This window comes from Acipenser ruthenus, chromosome 6, assembly GCF_902713425.1.
Source record: "Acipenser ruthenus chromosome 6, fAciRut3.2 maternal haplotype, whole genome shotgun sequence".
Taxonomy (NCBI): domain Eukaryota; kingdom Metazoa; phylum Chordata; class Actinopteri; order Acipenseriformes; family Acipenseridae; genus Acipenser; species Acipenser ruthenus.
This window is the reverse complement of record NC_081194.1, coordinates 14,799,184-14,826,294: the sequence shown is the minus strand read 5'-3', so window position 1 is coordinate 14,826,294 and position 27,111 is coordinate 14,799,184. Positions and strand designations below refer to the sequence as shown.

Here is a 27,111-nt window from a genome sequence, read left to right as displayed (position 1 = left end):
GGCGCCCTAGGCACCAGCAGCCTCAAAGACCAGCACAGCTGGCTGCGGCTGCTGCCAGAGGTGTAGAATGGCAGTGGGGCATGGGTTGTGGAACCCCCCTGGCAGGGTCTCCATATCAGTGTTTTGGAGCTGCAGACAGGTTACCTGGCCTTGCAGTTTATTTTGCAGGAGGTTCGAGGGAGACATGTGCTTGTCCGTACAGACAACACAACAGTAGTGGCCTATATAAACCACCAGGGTGGCCTCAGGTCTCTCAGTTTCCATCACGTGGTGACATTGTGGGCTTTATTCTAGAGTGCATCTGTCAAGGACATTTGTAATACAGTGGTGTGGGCTGCTCTCCATACCTCACTAGGCTCTACAGATTTAGGTCGTAGATCCTCAGCACCCTGGTTTTGGAACTAGAGTGTTAAGCGCGGCTTCTCAGTCGACCCTTATAACACAGGCATAAAGGTGAGTTTCTCCCTCAATTTTTTTGCCCTAGCTACTTGTTACTGGGCTTCTGTATGGTAATGCACAAGGCAGCCTCGGCTTAGCCTTGTAGCATTCCGGTCATGCTGCAATCATGCCCTTGCGCTGGCTTGGGTATACTGACCCATTTGGTAATGTTTACATTTCGTACTTAAAAGGAAATGTTAGGTTATTATCATAACCGTAGTTCCCTGAAATAGACCTTCAAGGTCGCTTCGTCCATGATTGCAGCAAGCTTGAAAGAACAATGACAATGAGATCTGTGGCTGTGTCACAGGCTCTGTGAGCAGCTTTGTTATATCTTATTCAGGTTTGGGGTCATAAAGAGGTTAATACCCATGCGGTAATGGTTACATTTCTATTTCAGGGAACCAGGGTTATGATGATAACCTAACATAATACATACTGCTCCAGCTGCTGTCTTAAATAAGGGGTTTGGGGATGGTAAGAAAAAGTAGATGGATGAAATTGCTTTTAAAATGTAAGCATTTTCTTGCTGGGTGTTCAGGAACAATACGAGCAAGTTCTGAAACAAATGGAAGAAAGGATGGAAGAGGTAGAGGCCAAACTGAAGACTCTGCGAATGATACTTCAGGAGAAGGTGAACCAGCTTAAAGAGCAGGTTAGTGATGAATGAAGGCTGCCAAGTTTTACTTTTTTTTTGTAAACATGTAAACTACCTGCAGTAAAGTAAATGGCACATGGGGGGGGGGGGGGTGGGGGGGTCTTTCGAAGAAAAAAATGAAATGTATTTAACAAAAACTTGAAATTGGGCATTAAACAAATATTTCACATTTAATATAGTACTAAGCAGTACATCATACACTTTTCTATAAAGGTAGAAAAACGTTATTTGCACACATATGCTTCTGTGTTGGAATACAGAGCGTTCGGAAAACCTCTTGGTTAATTAACATGAAGCACGATCTCAAGCACACACCAACTGCCGGTTAAGTTTCACTTTTATCAGTTTGCAAATCAACAGGTAACTTACACAAGCACACTAAAAATAAAAATAATAATAACTTAATTGAACTTCGCCAACCTTTTTCCTATATGCTCTCCTTTTCCAAATAGAGATAAAAAGAAATATAATTAACATGTTGACACTGACTGCATCATGATCGAATACACAGCAAGGCAATTTACACGCCACAGGTCAGCCTCGGAGTAGTTTTTGTATGACACTGTAGCGTTGCGTGGAAATGAAGGCGGCTCACACAGGGTTTGCAGATTCTGGAATGCAGCGGTTTATTAAGCATGCTGCTTTACCAGCCAGTGGTACAATTACAGCTGAGCAGTGTAGTGCTACTCAGACTGTGACAAAATAATAAAATAAAATAGTCCAAAGCACACTCTTTTGGCCGTGTGCTACAGCAACTAAGTGCAGTCTCTGGTTTTCCTTGGTTGTTTTTCAGTCCCGCTTCTCTTTGGCTCTCCTTGGCTGTTTCTTACCAGTCTTTCTTTCTGTTCTTCTTACTCCAGCAGCCACAGCCTGTTTGTCTCAGCACCAGCTTCAGCAGCAGCAGTAGCCTGCTACTTACCCTGCGTCCAGGCCATGCCCCCGGTGCTTCTGCCACCAATCCCAAGCATGCACGGTTTCCTGCTCTCGATCCTTTGCTTCTTGCAACATCTTTTCCCACTATTTTGTGACAACAATGTTGCAACCGGGTCCTGCTCGCACGGCAAGCCGTGCCTCCTGTTGGTGGTGATTCTCCCGTCTGACATTCCTGAACACCTGCTGTCATTGAACCTGGGTCACAGAAACTTCCCGAATGTGGGGAAAATAATAACAAAAAAACTTCACCTACAAAGGAGTTTAATGTTTTTTCGTGCTATAATGTAAATAACCTATTCAACCTTTTAATGAATGCTGTGCTCCTGGCCCCTCTCTCACCTTCACCCTCTTCCTCTTCCAGCTTGCCAAGAATGCAAAGTCAGATGTGCTGCTGAAGGACCTCTATGTGGAGAACTCCCAGCTGATGAAGGCTCTGCAGGTGACGGAACAGCGGCAGAAGAGCTCAGAGAAGAAGAACTTCATCCTGGAGGAGAAGATCGCAGCGCTGAACAAGCTGCTCTGCAAAATCACCCCAGCATCGCTCACAGTGTAGCCTGTGTGCTCGTCTGATACTGTAGCAATACAACTAGCAGTTACTCGCATGTTAAATGTAAATTACCTTATTTTTAGATTGCTGTACAGGGACCACCATTTATATCCCCAGCCCTCCCAACGCACAAACTGTAGCATCCACCTGAAAACAGCCAGCAAATGTCTGTCAGGTAACTTTTTTTATGTGCTATCACAGGGATGTAGGAAGCTAAAAATAGTTTGTCATGATTTTAGAGGTTGCAGGCTGTACTGGGATTGAGGTTTGAAGGAATGCAATATATTCAGTGTTTTACCATTGGGGTATCTGGCTTAGTTGTGTGGGTCAAACAGTGGCTTTATTATTGTTTCTTGTAGCATCAATCAGTCCATGTTAATTTATACAGGTAGTTTGCAAAAAGCCAGCAGTATCTTTACAAGTAACCAACATTAGACCACTGTGAATCCCAGGGACATTTGCATGGGTCCCCTGGGTGTAGCTACTAAGACATGTGACTTTCTATCTTGTATTTGAAAGAGGATGCTTGAGCATTGCCTGCTAATAATCAGCTATTGTGGTGGCCAAGCATATTTACATTCATGTATGTCTTTTTTTGTCAGAATGAAAAAAACAAGAAACTCAGATAATGTGGACAAAACCCTATTTGTTACAGCACTAAAGCTCCAGAACTAAACCAATCAGCTGAATATGCATTTTACAAAGGCACTTTGAAAGAAAACATAAACACTGATTTTCTGTGAAAAAATCAGTTACCTGTCAGGCTTTTATCCTATTTTTTTACCCTATTTTTTGAGAGACATTACAGTGGTCTTGTGAAATAACCAATTCCATAACAAGATAAGGTACTGTATGTATAAAATAAATAATGTACAGTTTTGATACAAGAACCAAGTAGCATGTACATACTTAATTCTGAGTAATACACAGTTACTGTCTAAACTTTATTACATTTTATGTACTGAAGTAAAACAAATATTTTATATCTGTTAACAGTTTGCTAAAAAAACAAAACTATTAAGTATTATCATTGTGATTTACTTTTTAATTTTTTTTGAAGATTAATATTTGATAACTATTGTATATACTTAAGCATAGAACCCTGCCTCGTGTCGTTATAAGTCCCTAGACAAAGGCTTTTATGAGGGTTCTATTGTTATTGGAAAATGGAAACGTGGGTATTTCCAATTGCCAAATTAAAAAAAGCTTCTACATGGAGCTGCTCTTCAGTTCAGGTACCTCATACAGAAAAGCAAACATGGTTTGTGGACTGTTTGTAAAACATGTAAAGAACAAAAGTATAGCTAACTTTTATATTTTTTTTAAATTTGGATTTGAGTGCATGTTCGTTTGTGAAAGTTTCAGTATTTGTTACCGTTACGTTAGGTCCTAACATTTATTGGCGAAATAAATCAAATAAAATAGTTTTAGTAATTTAAATATCTAGCTATCTGCAGTATGTGTTAATCCTGATCGTGCAGTTTATTCAGTTACTTGTTCACAGTGTGTTCATAAAGTCAAAGCCGCCTTCTCCTGGCTAGAGAAGAGATGCAACGTACCTGTGTTGTTACTGTGATATGCTTAAATAAAGTTGCTGAAAGTTATCAGACTGTGTCCAGTTGTTTGATTTCAACTCGTCATTCAAACCGGAGACTAGTTGCTATTGTAGTTACTGTATTACCACTGACAGCAAACACTATTCTCAGATTTTTAATTTTTTTTTTTTTTACTTTATTTGCTATACTAAATTTAAATGGATAGGACAGCGAGGAAGCAGAATAGTTTACATTGACAGACAACATGGAGCGTGTACAAGAACAGAGATCTTCTTTCAACAAGCAGAAAAAAAAGGTAATAATTCAATGGCTTGGAATGCCTCTCTCAGCCAATCAGGACGCAGATATCTCTCAACCCGTTTTATAACAGATTTACCGTTGCGGGTTATTTCTTACTTCCCCTTCCCCTAATTAAATTTCAGGATTAAAATGTATGACTTTTTTTCTTTTAATATTTAGTGTTTTGAAGCTTAAAGCTACATTACATTAACTATTGCTTAGTGTGTGACAAAATATAATTACCCCAAAGTTAACATTTAACTAAATAAACCCTCTTGTAAGACATGTAATCGGTTACCAGGATATAAAGATGTAGATTGTTTCAAACAAAAGTCATAAACTGTAATTTCTTACACAAAACAGGACAATTCAATGAAGATTTCTATGGAGGACAGCGTATGAGAATTCGGAGAAGTTCCAGTTATGAATGACACTCTCCACAAGTTCCTCTAAGTTCATCCTCGGACAACATCCACAAAGACATACCTTCCTGATGCTTAAACAGTTTTTCGTAATAAATGATTTACCTGCCAAGATGGCCGGTAACCAATTTCTATAACATTTTCCTGTAGGAACTGCCAACATCTGCAGCTAATAAACCCAATTTATACAAAGTCACAGATTACATTTATTTGAATAATGCATTTTTTACACATTTCAAAACTACCTACAAACACAAGGACGGACTAAATTAAAGTTAGGTAAGATGTTCAAAGTGACAAAGTACATCAGGGACGGAGTTTTGAACCATGATTTTATAGCTCCCAACCTTCAGATGTGCATACCCTGAACTGCCATACATGTCACCCACTTCAGTTTCCTCTTCATGAGGTTAAATAATTAGATGTAAGCATGCATTACATGTTGTGCTTTAATGCACATTTAAGATGTCTATACAAATTAATAGATCATTTGAAATATGATAACTTCTGATATTTTTTTTCACAGGATGAGGCAAAATTGCCACTCACAGTACATCTCTTCACTGTAATGCAAATAAAACAAAATGAATGGTCTGCTATTCTCCATGCCTGTCATAATGGAGAGATATTCTATGCAATGCTAAACCTGAAGATAAAACCAAGCCTCAGTAATGTTTACATTTTTTTTTACACAACATATGTAGATCACAGTGATGGACTAAAATGTTTCTAAAAATGGTGTTTAATTTATTTATGGATGAAGATTATTGCATGATGTTTTCTAAATTTCTTTTGAATGGGAATAATGAAATAGAACTTTTGCATTATTGCAAGGAAAGTACGGCATCATATCCTGCTCACCCTTGGTAACTGGATAGTGTATATAAAGTATGACATACAGACTACCGGACACTTCCCTCAAATAACTCAACTATTTATTTATAAACACATACAAACATCCGAAATACATGATAAAACGCTGAATCTTTTTCTCAGCTTTCAGTCAATTCAAGACATTACATGCTCCAGAACTCCCTGTCGAATCAGCTGTTCGCACTTCCATCGGGGAAGAAAGTGCTAAAAAAAGAGAACATGCAGAAGAATTATTTCTCTTCAGCTATGAGCCAACTCGTCATACGGAAAACACTATCACAGATGTTAGGATTATATATAATCTGCAGGTCAGTTACACTGCTAATCAATAAAATGAATCAGACATTTGACACAGGCAGTTACAGGTTCCGTTGTGGGACAAAATCTGTTCGGACACTGATGAAAATGATGGTACAGTACATACTCCTTTCTTGTGCTCAATGTAAAGACAAGTTCACCCTTATTATCACTCTGTCAGTCTTTTTCAATTTGAAAGATCTCTAAGTATTAGAACTGCAGTATTTTAATCAATCCCTATGGTACTGTAGTTGCAAATTGCGAATTACTAATCAGTGACAATTAAAAAGCGTCTTCTCTGATTGTATGATATTAAAAAAAGACTTCTTGTGACCTCACCACAATTCTGTGGTTTAACCTTGTCCAGGACTACAGTACCAGAATGAAATCTTTTGCACATTGAGAGAATGGTGTAATGAACACAAGCATGAGGAAGTAGAATTATTAAATCAACAATTTTAAAATATCAAAACTGATAAAAGAAAGACAAGGTTTATATTACATACTTTTTGATTCCAATTGGATTGAAACTCAATTACTAATATATTTTATCCTAGTATCTGCATACCAGTGCTGATGAGCATGTAGAAGCAGGTAAAAGAGAATCCTTTTAGTTTTACCTGGCTGTTTTTCTTGAGCAAAATTGTGGTGCCATCGTCAATTTCAAACTCCCCATAATCCTTCAAACAACGAACCTACACGCACAACAAACCCACAAACATCAAGGCTGTTCAGTTCAGACACTAGTTTCACACAGGGCTTGAGGGGCTGTAAAATTACAATCCCAGCCACCAGAGGACAGTACACTTCAATGTAATGAAAAGGTCATGTGATGTGGGTTTATTACAAGCTGTTAAGACATCCTCTGTGTGCTTGCCAAGGTAGTCTCGTAAGTACCTATGCCAACCAACCATTATGTGGCATCTAAACTGCCCTAAAGTACTGAAACCTTTATCTTTATGTTAACTATTAAAAATTAGAGTAATCTCAATACTCAAGGACTCAACAGTATGCAAAAGACATTTTCAATTCATTATTTGTGTCAGTTAGACCATGATAAATGACTAGGATTCTGACCTCAATGTACAAACTCTTAGGTGGCTTCATGTCCTGTGTGATGTCCAGACCCTCATCTCCTCCCAATGACCTCATGTAGGTGGCAAGAGACTTTTTATACTGGTTAAACCATTCCAGCTGCAGGCAGAAAGAAATAGAGATGTGCTTTGGTTTTCAATCCTGAGAGGGGACTTCACATTTACTTGACAGATTTTTTTTTTTTTCTGTCAAAATTATAGCTACAAGCTTGGGTCATTCTTTCCCATGACCAGTTAAACTGCTTATTAAGCCACCAACACAAATATTTTACATGACAGTACATGTAGTCCATACCTCTTCAGCACACATGTGGAACCTTATGGATGTAGGAAGAACACTGCCATACTCCCACCTTAGAGTCCGAATACGGAGCAATCGGTCATAACTGTTAACATTAAAAAAAACCAAAAAAAAACAATAATAAATTGATTATTAATCATCATTTGACAATGGGAACATATTGAGAATGTGCTGGCATTTAACAGACCCATTAGTCCCAATAACACGTCCTGCACACAGTGATGTATTACAAATATGCTAGAAGGGTTTCCACAACACTGCTGCCTTGCAGTTTGAAATAATATGGAGCCCCCCTTTCCAGTTTAATACAGATAGACGATACAATATAATTCATGAGTACTATGCAGAGGTAGCTGCCATTGTGATTGAAGTTCAGGTTCAAGCTGCTATTATGGGACAAAACCCTCCAGTTGTAGTCATATTGGAGAGCTGGCACAGTATCTGTAGCCTGAATCTTAGTTATACGTACAGATAAGCTGCAATGCACCGCTGATTCCTCAACAGACAGCAGTGACGGAACTTGATTGTTGGAATCAAATCACTTCTTCCCTCAGACTTTGCCTCGTTCCTGAAGGAAAGAAAGTTACATTAGAACAGAATCAATACGTATCTCAACTTACTATAAAAGCTGGGGCTATAGTGACAAACTAAAGGTAATTAAGACTGTTTCAACTCACACATCAGTTTGATTCTGCTCATACAGGGCTTTCATTTCTTCAAGAACCTGTCTAATTCCATCCTCCTAAAACAATAAACACATTTAGTGAGCTCACTTCATTAAAATATCTAAAGCTTTAACAGAAAAGAAACATACCTATTTTAAATGGATTATTGAACCATACAAATGATATGCCACTCAGTCATGTATATTCCAAATATTCCTGGTGGATAATGTATATATTATCAGGAACGCATACTGTACTGGAGATGGACAAATGGTTAACACCCCTTATAAAATATTCCCATTGTAAAAGTACTGCAGTGTAATAAAGCACATTGAAAGCATGCATTGTAAAGCCAAGTGAGGTATGGGGCAGCAGTGTGGAGTAGTGGTTAGGGCTCTGGGCTCTTGACCGGAGGGTCGTGGGTTCAATCCCCGATGGGGTACACTGCTGCTGTACCCTTAAGCAAGGTACTTTAACTAAATTGCATGTTTATGTAAAAAAGAATGTGATATCTGTATAATGTGAAATAATGTGATATCTTGTAACAATTGTAAGTCGCCCTGGATAAGGGCGTCTGCTAAAAAATAAATAATAATAATAATAAATAATGGTAAAGCATGGTCATAAACATGGTAAACTCTTAGAAATGCATAGTGCATAACCACAGAAAAGCATGGGAAAACTACAAAATTACTATGCAAATTTACTGTGGTAAACTTTGATAAGGGCCATGTCACATGTAGCACACACTTTTTGCAATGCAATCTCCAATGGGGTGACTCAATGGGTAAGTGACATTGATTTTCCTGATGAAAGTATCTATTGAGGTATGACCGGGCATTCCCACCCTCAGAACTAATTTAACACGCAAAATACGTCACTTAGAATCTATACCGTTCTGGCCACGAACATTTTGTCTTCCACCTGTAGTTTTTGACAAAATATTTCTGCATGGTTCCATTCTCTATAGGCCCTAGTTCATAGTTCAAACTGTTTGGAATTGCATTTTACTATAACTACTGTAGTACTATAACAAGTAAGTAAAAAGTTATAGATGTCTTCCCAAGGCAGCACCAACATATATTTTCTACAGTGCTAGTATTCTCTTATTTGCATCTCCATGATCATGAGAAGTACACACATGCTGAAAACGAGTAAATATGTGTTGTCAGGATGCATATTTCGTTTGCAAGTTAGAAAAAACAGCTTCAACATGGTAATCATGATGTACGTCATTCACGTCCAGTTACTTAATCCTACTAAAGACTATTGTTCAACTCACGTTAAAAGCAGGTAGCTGGCCATCAGCTGCTCGCTGGAGTTCCCTGATCAGCTCGATCGCCTTTTCACAGAACATCTTTTCATAGGGCGCCAACCACGTCTGAACAGAATACAGTAATAATAAAAAGGAAACTTACTCCCCAAATTGACATGTAAACTCTAAATGCAGTTCGTTTTTTCTTAGATTATATATATATATAAAAAGCTGTGTGCTTCTTTTACAAATAATTTTGCGAAGAGAAGCTTTTCCCGGGCAGAAAAACAAATGCTATCATTATCTGATGCTACCAAAAGGGGCGGCGCTATGGGTAACGATTTAGGACAAACCTCCACCACAAACGATTCGGAGCACAGGGTGAGTATTTGTGCTTGTTTTGTGAAATTACACAAACGTGGAGGATTTTTTGGATGGGATTTATTGGAAGTTATAAGCAGGGAGATACGCGGTACAGTAGTTATTCAACTAAGGGGTTAATCGGATATAATATATAATAGTTTTTAAGAGCATTTTGTACTTACTGCTTTATTTGAACGTGAAATAACGCCTAATGCTTCTCAATCATTTAAACAGCAGTTTTCACTGGAACAAAATCATACGGTAATAGTATATGTAGTCCTGTTAGTCTCTATGGCCGATACTGTATTCTACTATGTGTTTTGTGAAATGTAAAATTTACTGCAAACAAAAAAATAAAAAAACGTGTGTTTGTTGCCATTTTTTGCCTAAACCAACGGTCCCCCAAGTCCCCATCTCACATGTATTCCTTCCGTTTTTATTTCCTCAGACTAGTTTGATCACCTTTGTTCTTGTTTTAATAATGTGCGTGGTTTTAATTTGATGAAGAGACCATAAGGTGTGACACAGAAAAAATAAATAAATAAAAAACAAAACTACTACTTCTGCTATATTCAGACACATTTTCCTTACGCCTTATGTCTGGCTTGTTCCGTATAATCGGCAGTAACTGTGGGGGGCACTGTCACAAGAAGGCTGTCCGTTTTGTTGTGCCACTCATAATGATGGCGGGCTTGTGTATTCTGATTGGTTTAAAGAAAGGTTTGGTTAGATCAGCTGGTCTCTGCAGATCCCCAGTTCTGCAAACAATGTAGCAAACTGCTGAATGTCAGCTGTATTTAGGAGGAAAAATAGCCTAAGTCTCAGACATTGCACGTACTCTGCACTGCTTAGGTCGCCCATGATCAGAGAGACGCGTTAACAAACAGCAAAGGATTTCATCCATAGACCGAGTTCGCTTTGTCTTGATTTTATTTTTTTTGTCCTGGAAATTACAGTAATGCGAAAGAGGAATAATTCGTTGACCGCGGATCATGACAGCATTGTCACTGCTAACAGCAACACACTGCTGGACAGCAGCTCGCACTTAAAATACGAGCACAAGAAAACAGGAGGGGATCCCGGAACCGAAGTTCTGTATCATCCTGTAGAACCCGATTCGAAAAAAACGATGAAGAGAACATTCCGAAGGTAAGATTGAAATGATCATAATTATATCAGCGAGTTAATCATGTGATAATTAACATTTTTGATTTTTTTTTAATGACATTGATTTTACAGTAACTATTAAACACAATAGTGCTGGATTACAAAATACTCAAAGAAACTAAAAATCAGTTACCAAAATGAAGACTTTAATTAAAAAAGACTTCTGTCCGAAACGTGTGTCATTGAATTTTAGTTTCTTTTCGCATTTCTTAATGTTTATATGTAATTTAAGAAACAAAACCAACGATCACACATAGAATAACAAGTCATTCCTCCTCTACAGAAACCTAAGTATAATTAAATGTATGGCAAACATGGGGTTTTAGAGGATTTAGCATGTATATGTCATTCAAATATTTATTTTTGTTATCTTGAAATGGGTTTATTAAATATTCTTCTTAAATTGAGTTTAATAAAAATATTTCATTAGTCAACTTCTTCTCAATTTAAATACGTTTTGATAATACTTTATATGGGATGAGTTAACCAAAATGAGTTTGTAACACTTTATATAGAATGTAAGCCTGCTTCAAGATCTTTTGGTAGCTAATTGGATTTATAGTGAATATGCAATTAATTAAAATTCAAGAAATTTGACCAAGTTTCAGCTAGTGTATTGACTTGGAATATAATAACTTGATCATCTGGTTTAGGTTTAGCGACTATGCACAATGAGTCTAGGTAGATAAACATTTTTCTTTACAGTAATTCATGGCTGGTTTTCAATTTTTTTTTAAATAAACCAAAGAGCTAGGATGACGTCAACACAAGCAAATGCACCCAGTGTATGGAATAGCTTTTCATAGCATCCTTTTTTAACCTTTGTTTTTTTAGATACTTTCTTTCTCTTCTTTGTCCTGAAGGTCTCAAGACTCATGCAGTCAATTTTCATCAGATGGAATTTTGACCCTTGTAGTACATTGCTCTGTAATATATAATTTATATTAAAGTTTCAAGTCAGCTTTTAGTTTGGAGTAAGACCTTCCTTAATGCAAGACAACAAAAATGAGTGAAGTTTCACAGGGAGCACAGTCTCATAATTGGAGTCAATTTCCACCCCCAAAGTCCATGAAGAACTTAGAGGAAGGTATCAATTTAAACACCTTGCAGACCCGTCACACTGACATTGTTATGTCAGATGTTCCAAGGCCCAAACTTAAAAATCCAACAAAACATATTTTTCTTTTCAATTAATTCATTTCTCTGAATTATATTCTGCTGCCACCCTCAAAACAACAAAAACCCAAATAAGGTTGAAAATGAGTAATTCATATGAGTGTCAGGCCAAAGCAAAAGGAACTATCAGTGTAGATCGTAAAAAAAAAAACATTAATGTAGGTTTATAGAATAATATCCACCTGCTGCAGATGAGAGACCATTAGAACCATCTGTTCATTTAATGTGCCCAGCTTGAGAGTGGAGTGACACAGACACACACACACACTCACACACACACACACACACTCACACACACACACACACACAACCGTAATTTTCTGCTGACAGGGAATGCAGTGATTTAAACTGTCAGCAGAACCATGAGGTTCAGAGACTACCCTATATACCATGAGATTCAGAGACTACCCTATATACCATGAGGTTCAGAGACTACCCTATATACCATGAGGTTCAGAGACTACCCTATATACCATGAGATTCAGAGACTACCCTATATACCATGAGGTTCAGAGACTACCCTATATACCATGAGGTTCAGAGACTACCCTATATACCATGAGGTTCAGAGACTACCCTATATACCATGAGGTTCAGAGACTACCCTATATACCATGAGGTTCAGAGACTACCCTATATACCATGAGATTCAGAGACTACCCTATATACCATGAGATTCAGAGACTACCCTATATACCATGAGGTTCAGAGACTACCCTATATACCATGAGGTTCAGAGACTACCCTATATACCATGAGGTTCAGAGACTACCCTATATACCATGAGGTTCAGAGACTACCCTATATACCATGAGGTTCAGAGACTACCCTATATACCATGAGATTCAGAGACTACCCTATATACCATGAGGTTCAGAGACTACCCTATATACCATGAGGTTCAGAGACTACCCTATATACCATGAGGTTCAGAGACTACCCTATATACCATGAGATTCAGAGACTACCCTATATACCATGAGGTTCAGAGACTACCCTATATACCATGAGATTCAGAGACTACCCTATATACCATGAGGTTCAGAGACTACCCTATATACCATGAGGTTCAGAGACTACCCTATATACCATGAGGTTCAGAGACTACCCTATATACCATGAGGTTCAGAGACTACCCTATATACCATGAGGTTCAGAGACTACCCTATATACCATGAGATTCAGAGACTACCCTATATACCATGAGGTTCAGAGACTACCCTATATACCATGAGGTTCAGAGACTACCCTATATACCATGAGATTCAGAGACTACCCTATATACCATGAGGTTCAGAGACTACCCTATATACCATGAGGTTCAGAGACTACCCTATATACCATGAGGTTCAGAGACTACCCTATATACCATGAGATTCAGAGACTACCCTATATACCATGAGGTTCAGAGACTACCCTATATACCATGAGGTTCAGAGACTACCCTATATACCATGAGATTCAGAGACTACCCTATATACCATGAGGTTCAGAGACTACCTTATATACCATGAGGTTCAGAGACTACCCTATATACCATGAGGTTCAGAGACTACCCTATATACCATGAGGTTCAGAGACTACCCTATATACCATGAGGTTCAGAGACTACCCTATATACCATGAGGTTCAGAGACTACCCTATATACCATGAGATTCAGAGACTACCCTATATACCATGAGGTTCAGAGACTACCCTATATACCATGAGGTTCAGAGACTACCCTATATACCATGAGGTTCAGAGACTACCCTATATACCATGAGATTCAGAGACTACCCTATATACCATGAGGTTCAGAGACTACCCTATATACCATGAGGTTCAGAGACTACCCTATATACCATGAGGTTCAGAGACTACCCTACATACCATGAGATTCAGAGACTACCCTATATACCATGAGGTTCAGAGACTACCCTATATACCATGAGATTCAGAGACTACCCTATATACCATGAGGTTCAGAGACTACCCTATATACCATGAGGTTCAGAGACTACCCTATATACCATGAGGTTCAGAGACTACCCTATATACCATGAGGTTCAGAGACTACCCTATATACCATGAGGTTCAGAGACTACCCTATATACCACAACTGATATCGTGGTTTTTTTTTAATATATGGTGTTGCTGTGGGTGAAAAGAATGGCTAGAAAAAATCCAGGATTATTCAGGATTATTCAGGTTCACAGCATACACACTTGGTGATTCAGTTTGCAAGGGATTATAAATATAAGGTTAAATAGCTGTCTTGTTTTGTAAACAATGTAAAACATGATCACATGGTCATGCAGTAAATGCCATTCTAACAATGGGAAACTCCATTGTTTAAAAATTGCACATGGTCTTGCAGGTTACGTCCAGGCAACATCCATTGATTCCTTGTCATGAGATGTAGCTTGATAAATGAAGAGCTACTGTGGCTCTGTTTCCTAAATAAAGGTCAAGTAACAGTAAAAATGTGTCTACTCTGCAAAAAGAAACGTTGCTGATGTTACATAATGTACTTGCAAACTGCCTCTAGATGAATGATGTCAACAACAGAAAAGTCAGCTCTGTTCTTGGTAAGTGTTAGGCAATCCTGCACTAACCAGCATGGCTCACACAGGGTTTTCTAATAGTTTATTGGCAATGGTCCAGTGAGACAGGGAGTACGGGACAGGGACGTAGAGCCAGGTTTCAGTGGGAGCAAGGAAATCGAGGGAGAGGTGGGAGGCAAAGTCAGAGATGAAATCAGCTTTGTTAGCAGAAGAGTGAGTTTCAGAGGGCACCAGAGAGAGTGCAGGAGGGGTGAGAGTGGGAGGGGGGAGAGGCAGAGGGATGAGGTTAGAGGGGTTAGGGGAGCAGCAGCGGAGGGAGGACAGAGGACGGGAGCAAGAGGACAGAATAACATGGATGTGAGAAACAGTCATAGCAGGACAGGTGAGGCAGATAGGTACAGTAGTAGTGGGAGCAGGAGCGGTGGGGGGAGGGTACAGACCTGTCTAGTAGTTGGCGTCTTCCAGAGCGCTGCTAGTTTCGGATTTTCTCCAACAGCCTCTCCTCACACCCGCACTTTGGAAGGGAACTGGTTAACGGCTGCTAAACTGTGCTAAAGACAATACTTAAGCAATAAAATAGTTGCAGTGCACTTCAATGGGATCACACAACTACAAAAAGCTGTGTGGAATGAGGCCTCCAGTAATCAATGGGAGAGATTTGGAAAAGGAAAAGGTCCTCACTCTACCTGTCCTCGCTCGGACTGCCACAGCTCAGACTGCCCTTGGTCGTGTGGCTCTTAGACGGTCGGCGATTAGAATGGCAGATGTTCTAAGACACTGTTTGTCAATTTATACTGCCCTACAGGTCTAGAGGTGGTCCATTTTCCACGCTATCTAAATTCACTTCAGTCAACAACAGCTCTGAATGCTTTACAAAATTAATTCCTTCAACCAGCAAATGTAGTTACATCAGCAACAAGGATTCAATTGTACTTAGCAAAATTGCTATTTTCTTCCTGTCTACAGCAACAGCTAAACACAATCCAAGCATGTAAATAGATTCTGTTTCCCTGTCCGGCAACACGTAATGTACTGCATATGAAAAACTGGTGAGGCTGGATTTCAAAAATACTAATATAGAGTGGTGGCTATGCATTGTATCAGATGTGATACAGAAATGGGCATTACAGAGTTAAACATCAACATTGTCAACATGGTAGATTGGCTGCCAGTTAAGTCTGCCTGGCTTAAGGGCCACCTTTGGCCTCCAAGTCTGGACTTAAAGTAGCTACTTTGTAGGAGCAGCAGTTGCATATCCCCCTTTTATTCAATACAGGTCTCGTGGTTCAGTTCCTCTTCTTGTTGGGGTTTACAAGACAGCGTTTGTACTCATTCAGTCCTGACCTTTAGTAAGCCTTTACTTCCCTAATATACCTAGCATCAAAAGAAACTCATCACTATTATAATACATTTATTTTAGAAAAAAATAAGGTATATAAATGATGGACATTGACGAAATGTTTTTGGTTTCTTTTTAATCACTCGATCATTCATCCTTGACCATGACACGCTTGAGTGACTGACTGAAGCATATGCACTTAATCACCTAATTAGTGAGACAGTTGATTGGACACTGGATATGGAGTGATTTCAGCTGTTGAATTGCAAGCTTGAATAAAAGCAATAAAGAAAATCACAGAAAAAAAACAATATGCCACGTCTGTCAAGAGAGCAGCGCCTTCGTGCAATCGGCATGTTGGAGGCTGGACCAGGGCAGCATACTGTGGCAAGATGGTATAACCAGACACACTCTGTCAATGACAGGCCACGAACTGGGAGACCAAGAGTCACAACACCTGCCCAAGATCGACAGATCATTTTGCAGCAATTTCGTGATGTCAGTTGTTAATCAGCACAATAAAAAAAATCACTGCACCTGCTCTAAAACAGAGTTTGTCATTTTTTGATCACATCTAGTGAATTTTATCCAAATATAAGCGATACGTTTCTTTTGATGCTCAGTATAGTTGCTGTCTTGGCGTTTACTCACTCTGGGCAGTGCAGTATCACATACTCTGTTATCTCCTCCTAACTTAAATCATGTTTTTGTATGCCTATAGTTGTATCGCTGCATAGATCATTGTCCTGAGGAAGGAGAATATTGGGGCTGCTCCGATTATCAGATTAATCAGATCGATTAATCAACTAAGGAGTTGATCGCAGATTCATTTTTTTTTTTACAATTTAATCATGCAGAATTTTTTTTTTTTTTATATAAAATAAAATCAACCAATAAAATATCTGCATTTTCTCCACGGCAGACCAATCATAAGTGGGCGGAGGCGGGACATAAATAGTTGATGATCTTGAGTAGGTTTAATAAATGGGAGAGTCAAAGATCTGCCCCTTGTTATGTAGGTGTCCAATCATGAGTGAGCAGAGGTGGGACATACACCGTTGAAGGTCTTGTGAGTTTAACCAATGGGAATATAAAAGATCTGCACTGGTTTTGCAACTGTCCAATCATTAGTGAGCAGAGGCGGGACATAAATGTGGTAGCATGCGCGGTGTAAGAATAGCTGACTTTCACGCAATATTGCTAATATTATAGAGACCGTTATTGATCAAGCATTTTTTTCTTGCTTGCTTGTTGAGATGTATTGTATCCCTATGCTTCTGTTCATTCAGTTGATCAACTGGACGAGCAGAAGCGTAGGGATACAATACATCACAACAAGCAAGTAAGAAAAAGTCATTGTGAGGTTCTTAAACGCTTGATTGATTCTGTTGTTTACCTTGGCAAGCAAGAACTGGCATTCAGAGGGCACGATGAAGGCACCAATTCCTCAAATAGAGAATTATGTGGAATTACTTTCTCTGATTTCCGACTACGACAGCATGTTAAACAATCGCTTGTCAATAGCCACAGTATTCTCGGGTACCTTTAACAAGATTCAGAACGAATAAAAGCAGAATTACAGGAAGCCAAGTACATAGCTGTAATGGTTGGTTAAGACGATGGAAATGCATCTCGGCTGTCTTGTGTTTTCAGGTATGTGAATGACTGGCCCGAAAGAGCGTTGCTCTGTGAAAATGCCCATAAGTTAACCGATAAAAGATTTTAATCGAGTGACAGCCCTAATTATATTATATATACTGATGCACAATGAAAACCCAACAGTCTTTACATCAATAGCTCATTGGGCACGTACATAGTGTTATTTACATTTTAAATAGTGAGCAGATAGGTTTCTTTATTTATTTTTTATAAATTTAGTCATTGCCAATTATTTTTATTATTTTCTCCCAATTTGGAATGGCCAATTATTATTTTGAAGCTCAGCTCACCGCTACCACGCCTGGGAGGGCGAAGACGAACACACGCTGTCCTCCGAAGCGTGTGCCATCAGCCGACAACTTTTTTCACACTGCGGACTCACCATGCAGCCACCCAAGAGCTACAGCTTCGGAGGACAACTCAGCTCTCAGGCAGCTTACAGGCAAGCCCGCAGGCGCCCGGCCAGACTACAGGGGTTGCTGGTTCGCGGTAAGCCAAGGACACCCTGGCCGACCTATGCCCTCCCCCCTACCCGGGCGACGCTTGGCCAATTGTGCGCTGCCCCCTGGGAACTCCCGTCCACGGTCGGCTGTGGAATAGCCTGGACTCGAACCGGCGACGCCCAGACTATAGAGCGCATCCTGCACTTCACACAGAGTGCCTTTACCGGATACGCCACTCGGGAGCCCGCAGATAGATTTGTTGATTGTTTGAGTAGTATTGTTCCTTGGGATAACAAAATACTGAGCTCAAGTCATATGATTTCATAAAAACACCACATGCTTAGTGTTTGGTATTTGAATTGAGTTAAAATTGCCAAAATCAGTTGATTAAGAATCTTAAATAGCCATTCGAAAAGACATGATTTTAATTAACTCAAGAACAGCGAAAGATACGACCATGCCCCGTTGAATAACGAAGATCGCCTGGTTGCTATTGGCATGATTGAAGGTGGCTTGTCTGTGAGAGAAGTTGCCCAGAGAATGAGATGTTCTGCTTCAACAATCGGCAGACTAGTCCAGAGAAACCGGCTCTGTGAAGGACAGGCCACGTCCTGGAATGCAGAGGGTCACCACACTGGCCCAGGACCCAGGACCGTAATGCTGACTGTTGCGTTGTTCAAGCCAACCAGTGGGGAGGTGGAATTGTGATAATGTGGGGAAGAATTTCCTTTAACACAAGAACGCCTTCGGTGCAGATTGAGGGCAACCTTACTGCTCAGCGATACATTGACGAAGTCCTTGAGGCAACAGTTTTTCTGTTCCTGCAAGCCAATCCGGAAGTGTCCATTTTCCAGCAGGACAATGCAGGACGACACAGTGCTAGGGTTACAATTGCATGACTTCAAGAAAACAATGTCAAGGTCTTGCCGTGGCCCCAGCTTTTTCTCCTGACCTGAGACCAATAGAACATCTGTGGGACCAAATCACTCGTGCCATCCACAGGAGACAACTGCGACCAGCCAACCTTCGGCAGTTGGCTGCAGCTGCACAGGAAGAGTGGCGGAACATGCCACTATCCAGGGGCTATCCAGAGGCTGATCAGGTCTATGCGTCAACGCTGCGAGGATTGTGTTAATGCTCAGGGAGGTCATACCAGATACTAACTTTGTAATGTTTTTATTTTGACAGGGTGTCACGTTTCATATTGAAAACTTATCATGAGTCTTTGATCTGTAGTTTTGTTCACATTTGCAGTTTTTTGTTTGATATCTATTAGACCAGAGTGTTGCATTTCTTTTGTGCATCAGTGTGTGTGTCTATATATACACACAAAGGTTTACACAGTACCTTGTTCTTTTACCTCTTGCCTTCACACAGACTGCCTAGTTCAAGCATTTGATTACTGTTTAAATACCTGTCTGCTGATTACAGGCAGGTGACATCAATTAAATTAAATAAAACAATTACACTTGTGGCTGTGCAACCCCAACTCTTGTCTCATTACCCTGTTGGCCTCTTTTTGTGCAGCACTCAACATCACCAACGCTTTTATCAGGTCTCCTATTTCCTTAATTTTGTTATTTTATTTCTGCTAAAAAGATTTCAAAGGCATTGAATATCCCTTGGAGTACAGTCAAGTCGATCATTAAGAAGTGGAAGGTATACGGCACCACCTAGAATCTGCTTAGAGCAGGCCGTCCTCCCAAACTGAGCAGCCGGGTAAGAAGGGCATTGGTCAGAGAAGCCAGCAAGAGGCCAATGACAACTCTGAAAGGCCTAAATGCAAAGTGTTATGTCTGGCGCAAACCCAACACAGCACATCACCCAGGTAACACCATCCCTACTGTGAAGCATGGTGGTGGCAGCATCATGCTATGGGGATGCTTTTCATTGGCAGGGACTGGGAATCTTGTCAGGGAGAGGGCAAAATGGATGGAGCTAAATACAGGCAAATCCTTGAGGAAAACCTGCTTCAGACTGCAAAAGACCTAAGACTGGGATGGAGATTCACCTTTCAGCAGGACAATGACCCCAAGCACACAGCCAAAGCGACACTGGAGTGGCTTAAAAACAAGAAAGTGAATGTCCTAGAGTGGCCCAGTCAAAGCCCGGGCTTGAATCCGATTGAGAAACTGTGGCAAGACTTGAAGATTGCTGTCCACCAACGATTGACAGAGCTTGAACATTTTTGCCAAGAAGAATGGGCGAATATTGCACGTTCCAGATGTGCAAATCTGGTAGAGACTTACCCCAAAAGACTCACAGCTGTAATTGCTGCCAAAGGTGCTTCTACCAAGTATTGACTCAAGGTGGTGAATACTTATCTAACCAAGACATTTCAGTTTTTGTATTTTTCATTAACTGTTGTTTCACAATAATTTAAATGTATCAAGATTTCAGGTTGTAACACAACAAACTGTGAAAACGTCCAAGGGGGGTGAATACTTACTATGGGCACTGTATCTGTAGATAGATCACCCTGTATGTTGCTGGTGACCAGTAAGAGGGGGAATTGGAACACACATTTACTGGTTCCTTACTGAATACACAGATGCTATTAAAAACAACAGCAATTACATGCATTTAAGAGTATAGACAACAACCACTAGACTTTAACATTTTAAAGTATAGGGGCTTTTTTTTCTTGAAACAGCATAACCAGTGTTAGTCTCTTGAATGAACAAGACCAATTGTAAATCATCTTCTAATCAAACACCATTTATTCAGCCGCATTTTAGAGCATCTAAATAATAAGTGTTAGGGTACTGTCGTTTCCTTTTTTTATTGAGTGCGATTGTAATTGTCAACCTGCCCGTAGTGTATATTCAGTATTAGCGGGGATCTGCTTGTACATGTCTATGATAAGAGAAAAGAGCCAACATCATGACAAAACAATAGATTTTCTGGGTTTGTTTCCCATGCTTTGCAAAGCATATGTTCCTTTGTTTTACTGTCTTTGTGGTTTGCTTTTGATGCAGTAGATGGCTTTTTGTTTTTTTGCCTTGATGGCCTGGGGAATATGACACACAAGAAGCCTGTTGGGGGAAGTGCGATGGGGACCTCATTAGCCTGTTTGTATTGTACATATAATAAAGACCTTTCATTGGTACAATAAAGAGCTAAATTGAACAAAATGTTAGCCGCATACAGATACAAACCATATTCCTTTGAATTTAAGATTCCCTTGAATTTAAGATGCAGCCCAAATTTCCCACCCTCAATTTGAGGAAAAAATAAAACATCAAGTAAATATGCATTTACAAAGATACAACCTCAATTACGCATATGGAGGACGGTTTGCGGCCATCTGCTATCACACAGAGCATTATAGAAATGTGTTGCTTCTCATTTCCAGTCGTGATTACTCACACCTGTTTTTCTCCCAATTTGTTAACTGTGGTATTGCTTGACATGTAAAAAATACGGGGGTCTGATCGGCATTTCTGATCTGTCCAAGCTAGTACTGTTTGTTAGAAATGCTGAAATTGTAAAAACTTGAGGGAGCAATGTAAACAACGATGTAAGCTTTCCTCTAAGGAAGAGAAAACACAAGTCGAAACTGTGGTTTAATTAGCAAATGTAAACCAAGGATATTTCTGTTTTCAAAACTATACTATACTGTAGGCAACCCCCCCATCATGAACATTGACGACAAAGACCCTTGAACTTGACTGACATGTAGAATGTCATCGGGTTAGGTCCCCTAAATTAAACTTGCAATCTGTCTGCATTACCAGCACAACCTCAGGTGCAGTGTTATTTATCCTTCCAATAAACCCTAAGTGGTTCCTGACAAGTGTTAATAAAATAAAATAAAAACAACAACAACAACAACATTCTAATGAATTGTGGATAGCCAATGCTGCTCATTATCACAGCATTGATATTGGTATTATCTGCCCTGATCCCTATAATGTTTATGTTTGCTCCTCAAGCTTACATCTTTGTTCTATCCCGTATTCTTACAGCACTTATCCATGAGAGGCAACATCTAAAACAACTAGCATGTAATGCTGTAATGGACTCATAAATTTAGTAGGGGAACTCACCAAGAGACTAGTAAGCTTCCCTGTAAATTACACCATGGGCGACGTAGTTGATGGCTACTGTATACGTCAGTTAAAACTTGCCTTTTTACATCCATTTTACAATCGTAGTGAAACTTGCTGGTGGGTTCTGTCATTTTGTAAAAAACAAACAAACATTTGTGAGTGCAGTGAAAACCGGAAGTCCGTTTGTAAGTCATTGTGATCTTGCTCCCAGCTTGCTGTGACCTCTGTAGATTTGTTTTCTCTTCCTGATCCTACTACAGTCTGATTCCTTGGCACTGATTACTGTCCCAAAGGCTTGGCACCGAGGCATCACCTTGAATTTGGGACACTTCTTAATGCACAGGCTACATTTCCGGGCAACACAAGAGCCATGGCCTGTCTGTGAGTGACTGACTTCAGTCGTTTGGATTTATAAGTGATTGTTTCTTTTGGTTGACACCTTTCTGTTTAGTAAGTTTACTAACTGTTCATAAAAGTTTGACAGTGCTGGAAACAATCCCTTTGTTGGCTACAGATTAGGAATCTTCAGTTCCAAGCCTCCCACAGTGCCCAAGCCAGGGAATCTTGGATGTCAGCTGAAGGTGAGATGGCAATACAGTCCCTATACTAAGTCAGTCTTAGACTGCTTCTTAGCAAAATGATGCCAACTGCACTGGGTTTGTTGCAAGGTACATTACAAAGTACAGCCGATGTAATTCTATGGGTCAAATCATGCATATATGTAAAAAATAAATTGGAGAACAGATATTTGTATTTTAATCTGATTTTGAAAATGATTCTAGTCTGACAGGAAGCCACACACTGAACAGAAGCTATGGAGATAATGTATATCCAGTTACATCTAGGGTGTATATTTGGAATATATTTGTTTTTATTAGACTTTATTGGAACACCATGACAAATTCTGGAGGCTTGTCTTTGTCATTTAATGTGATCATTTCAATGTGTTGTTTGTTTCAGATCTAACACTGTCTGAGTGGGTAGAGGTAAACAGTGCTGATTAGACAGCAACTTGGATGTCAATCATATACAAACCACCTTATCGGCACAGTTCTCCTGTAAGGAAGTAGGGAATTTCAGTAACAAATCAGAAGACTTACAGGACTAGATCACTACATGTCTTTCTGTTTTGCTATAGCAAGTTAGACATGAGCCCCTGTGACAGTGGGGTTAATAGCGTGCAGGTTCAGGTGATCAAGGAACAGACAGACAATTATAATCCAGGTGCAAAGGTTTGTTTTATTAGGTGTCTGTCTAGTGACTGTCGGCAAACTAACAATAAACAATAAAGCTGGCGTGTACTTTATAATCCTGGGGTTGGTCCCGAAATAATAGTCCTGTTTATTGTATCCCCACATTAAACACAAAACATACACAAGTCTTTTAGTACATGAATTAGTGATTGTGGTACAAATACAGTTTATGGTGATACGAGTGCAGTGCTGTTCCGAGTTTGTGCTGGCCTCTGGCGACAGCTCCGGAATGTGTTAGCTGTCTAATAATAACAAACAACAAATAGACAAAACAAACAAACACTCACGTATATTCACAATACAGGTCCTTCTGGGTTCTTTTACCAATAACCAAAACGAATCGAATCGATATAACCCATTTATTGCTTGTCTGAAAGAATAGGGAAGCTGTGTAAACTCTTAAAAGATCTTGAACAGCCAACTTCCTCTGTCCCTCTGTGGTACTTGCAGAGTTTTGCAAATGTTCTGCTATCTTTGCTTGGCTGTTGGGAAAACTATGGACATTGGAGGAAAGAGATCCCTGATTAGCGTGATTTAACACACACACAGAAAATATAGTCTCTACTCAGGGATGGAAATAAGGCTCGAATTGCATAGCAGTTTAATCCAATCCTGATTTTTGTTAAGAATTTAATAACACATCTGAGCTTTTTACCTATACACTGTGGTTAATCAAGCTTGTATTAAAACCTGGAATGGGTGAACCTGCTAAGCAATGGGAGTCTTATTTCCATCCCTGCTACTGTACATTTAACTATTAAACATATTTACTTTGTATTGTGTTTTTTGCCTTCAATGAACCTTATGAAGTAACACTATCGTTATTTGTTGTTGTGCACAAATAACATCCAATGTAATCAAATATACCTCTCCAGGCAGCATCTGGTATGGTGTCAAAGCATAACGTCGGGCAGCTCTTCTAATGTCTCCTATCTTCTCTTTCTCTCCTTCAGGAATGTTCTGTTCTCCCGATTAAAGAGGCTTCTCATCTGGGTGATTGGACTGTACATAGCCATTCCATTCATAATAAAACTCTGCCCTGCCATTCAGGCCAAACTGGTATTTCTAAACTTTGGTGAGTAGATATATAAACCTCTTGTTACAGACACGTATATATTTCTTCATATGACTAACAGCAGCAGAGACCTACAGTACTGTATCTTGGAAACTGCATGCTCATACTTGTTGTAGCATGTGTGAATTATCTACTTATGCACACTCAGGTCAAGACGCTAATGCTAATTATAATATGGCAACAATAGTCATCCTATTCATTTCAGTGGGGGATCATCCAGTAAGCATTCCACAACTAGACTGTCAAAAAAGAAGAAGCTGCCACAATCTTAGTAACATGAGCAACACTGGTAGACCAGGAGAATAAAATCTTACTACAAGAGGATGCTGATCTGCATACTGTTAGAATTGTATAATTTAATAGTGTGGAAAGAGTTCTGTACATTTAGGGATGCAATGAAACTGTATTTGCTGTCAAGGCAATTAAGATTTATAGAACTTTTTTTTCCAGGTTGATTAGTCTTTTCTGTTTCTTCTAGTTGCAATTCCAGTTTAGTGTTCTGTATATTTTAGTTTGGGAACAGTCAGTCACATTAAATATGTATTTTAGTTGCAGATGTTTGAATTTCATGATGTGTCTGCACACTAGTACTGTATGTCCTTTGGGTTGGTGTTCCTCTGTCTACTGGATTCAGTTTATCTACTGGTATCTGATTTGATGCTTTGTTTTCAGGTAACTCTGAAGATGTTGGTTTTGTATCAGAAAACATCCCCATTGCTGGTTTAAGCCTGTGACCTCTATGCTTGTTTTGCATCTGTAAATGAAACTGATCCGCTATTCCTTCCCTCACTGCAGTTACATTTTAAATGCCTCTGCACTTCTAATCTTGCGCACAAAGACAAATGGCTGCAGTCAGCAATATTCCAGCCACCCGCACACATTTCTAATTAGATGCCATTTGTCATAGATATTAGGTAAAACAATGTGCATTAGTGCTTTTTGTATAAGGTCACAATGCAAGTGTCATAATGCAATGACAATAATAATAATAATAATAATAATAATTTATTATTATTATTTATTTCTTAGCAGATGCCCTTATCCAGGGCGACTTACAATTGTTACAAGATATATAATTATTATTACATTTTTTTTTTTTTTTTACACATTATTTTTACATACAATTGCCCATTTATACAGTTGTGTTTTTACTGGAGCAATCTAGGTAAAGTACCTTGCTCAAGGGTACAGCAGCAGTGTCACCCACCAGGGATTGAACCCACAACCCTCCGGTCAAGAGTCCAGAGCCCTAACCACTACTCCACACTGCTGCCCATCTTACAAGATAGCTTATTTTAAATGAATACATGCAGATAATAATTGTTTCTAGTGTACTCGTTATACTGCTTCCTTCCAATTTGGCAATTTATAGCTGGTGATCTAAAATCATTTACCCTACAGTGTTATGCTTCCTATAAGAGAAAGCAACAACATAAAAAGAAGATTTTGGAGCGTTTTTACATGCTTATAGAGTACATGTACTGTAGTATATATTGTGACCTGTGAAGCACTAGACAATACTGCAGTCTACTTTGCTGAACAAAACCCACTCTTAAATATTCAATGTTTTCCCTGTTTATCCCTGGTTTACTGGATTATGAGATGAATGCTGTTTCATTGAAGTGTAAGCTGTACTGTTTTCTAACAAAGGCTGTGAATGTGCATTTACCAGCCTTGTTTGGGGTATAAAGCTTCTTTATCATATTTAAAAATATCTCACTTTTGTTTGTTCTTTACACTGTATCTGTTTTTAATAGTGTTTTCTAAGATAAACCAGAGAGAGATTTCTGTCATTTTCCCCATTTGTTCTGTGTAAGAGGTGACAAATGGTGATAATGGAGTCTGTCATTTTCCTGGAAGGCTGGATATATTATATAATATGGCTAAAGCACGACCATGAACTGTAATTGTCATTTAGTGAGTCACAGTAGCTGCTTATACTTGATTTGTCCTGGACTGAAAGTCAGAAAGCCAGCCCTGTAATACATCTTATGATTCTCACTGAAGAAATGTAGCTCATTAAGAATATTGCTGTCTGGCACCACTGTGGTGCTCCAGGCAGAGAAAACAGTATGCAACTGCAAGCTCACACACACACAGCAAGAAGCACTAAATCAATCAAAATACTCTTACTGATCATTCTTCTTTTTTTTTTTTTTTAAACCTGTATTTATTGACAATTTTTCATTTTAACATTTCAAAACAGATTATACAAAAACATTAATTCTGGAATACAGTGAATTAAAGACAAATTATTATTATTATTATTATTATTATTATTATTATTATTATTATTATTATTATTATTATTATTATTAATAATAATAATAATAATAATAATAATAATAATAATAATAATAATAATAATAATAATAATAATAATAATAATAATAAATGAAATAAGACCCCACCCCCCTCAAAAACAAAACCAAACAAAAAACAAACTGAGACAAAAGGGAAATAAACATCACTGGGATTAAAAGAACACATTCTTACTGAGTGACTCCCAAGTTATTCAAACTGTTTGGACCGCTGGGCAACTTTCCATCACCATTATTATTTTGCAAATCCTAGTCATTCAGGTTCTACTGTCATGTCTTCTAAAGGCTTATAGGAGATATGTAGTGCAATGCTTGAACAATATAACACACATACAGCAGGATATCTATAATTAACTAGTATTATGTGTCTTTACATTCTCAAACTAGTTCATATCTGT

General features: G+C 39.0%; 3 protein-coding genes across 4 annotated transcripts in view; 2 read left to right on the top strand and 1 right to left on the bottom strand.

Annotated features, from left to right (window-relative positions):
* The window catches only part of LOC117410378 (ninein-like protein), a 33,887-nt gene extending 30,421 nt beyond the window's left edge, over positions 1 to 3,466 (top strand). Inside the window, 2 exon segments of the mRNA XM_059025057.1 lie at positions 980 to 1,093; positions 2,391 to 3,466. Of these exon segments, the coding sequence (XP_058881040.1) occupies positions 980 to 1,093; positions 2,391 to 2,582 (306 nt within the window). The 3' untranslated portion in view covers positions 2,583 to 3,466.
* Positions 3,467 to 5,750: 2,284 nt separating this feature from the next.
* On the bottom strand, positions 5,751 to 9,659 carry LOC117411589 (DNA replication complex GINS protein PSF1). Of its 2 annotated transcripts, XM_059025058.1 has the most exons (8): positions 9,579 to 9,659; positions 9,346 to 9,456; positions 8,076 to 8,140; positions 7,868 to 7,966; positions 7,393 to 7,483; positions 7,081 to 7,197; positions 6,624 to 6,698; positions 5,751 to 5,910 (listed from the first exon to the last, which is right to left on the bottom strand). In XM_059025058.1, exons 2-8 carry the CDS (start codon positions 9,418 to 9,420, stop codon positions 5,842 to 5,844), a joined length of 591 nt encoding a protein of 196 aa, XP_058881041.1. In that variant the 5' UTR covers positions 9,421 to 9,456; positions 9,579 to 9,659; the 3' UTR covers positions 5,751 to 5,841. The 2 variants fall into 2 exon arrangements, with proteins under 2 accessions (XP_058881041.1, XP_033875139.1); XM_034019248.3 differs by having other exon boundaries at positions 9,346 to 9,585.
* The window catches only part of LOC117410665 (lysophosphatidylserine lipase ABHD12-like), a 34,114-nt gene continuing 16,635 nt past the window's right edge, over positions 9,633 to 27,111 (top strand). The window contains exons 1-3 of the mRNA XM_034017384.3: positions 9,633 to 9,699; positions 10,638 to 10,830; positions 24,271 to 24,392. Of these exons, the coding sequence (XP_033873275.3) occupies positions 10,640 to 10,830; positions 24,271 to 24,392 (313 nt within the window). The 5' untranslated portion in view covers positions 9,633 to 9,699; positions 10,638 to 10,639. The remainder of the gene's footprint in view (positions 9,700 to 10,637; positions 10,831 to 24,270; positions 24,393 to 27,111) is intronic.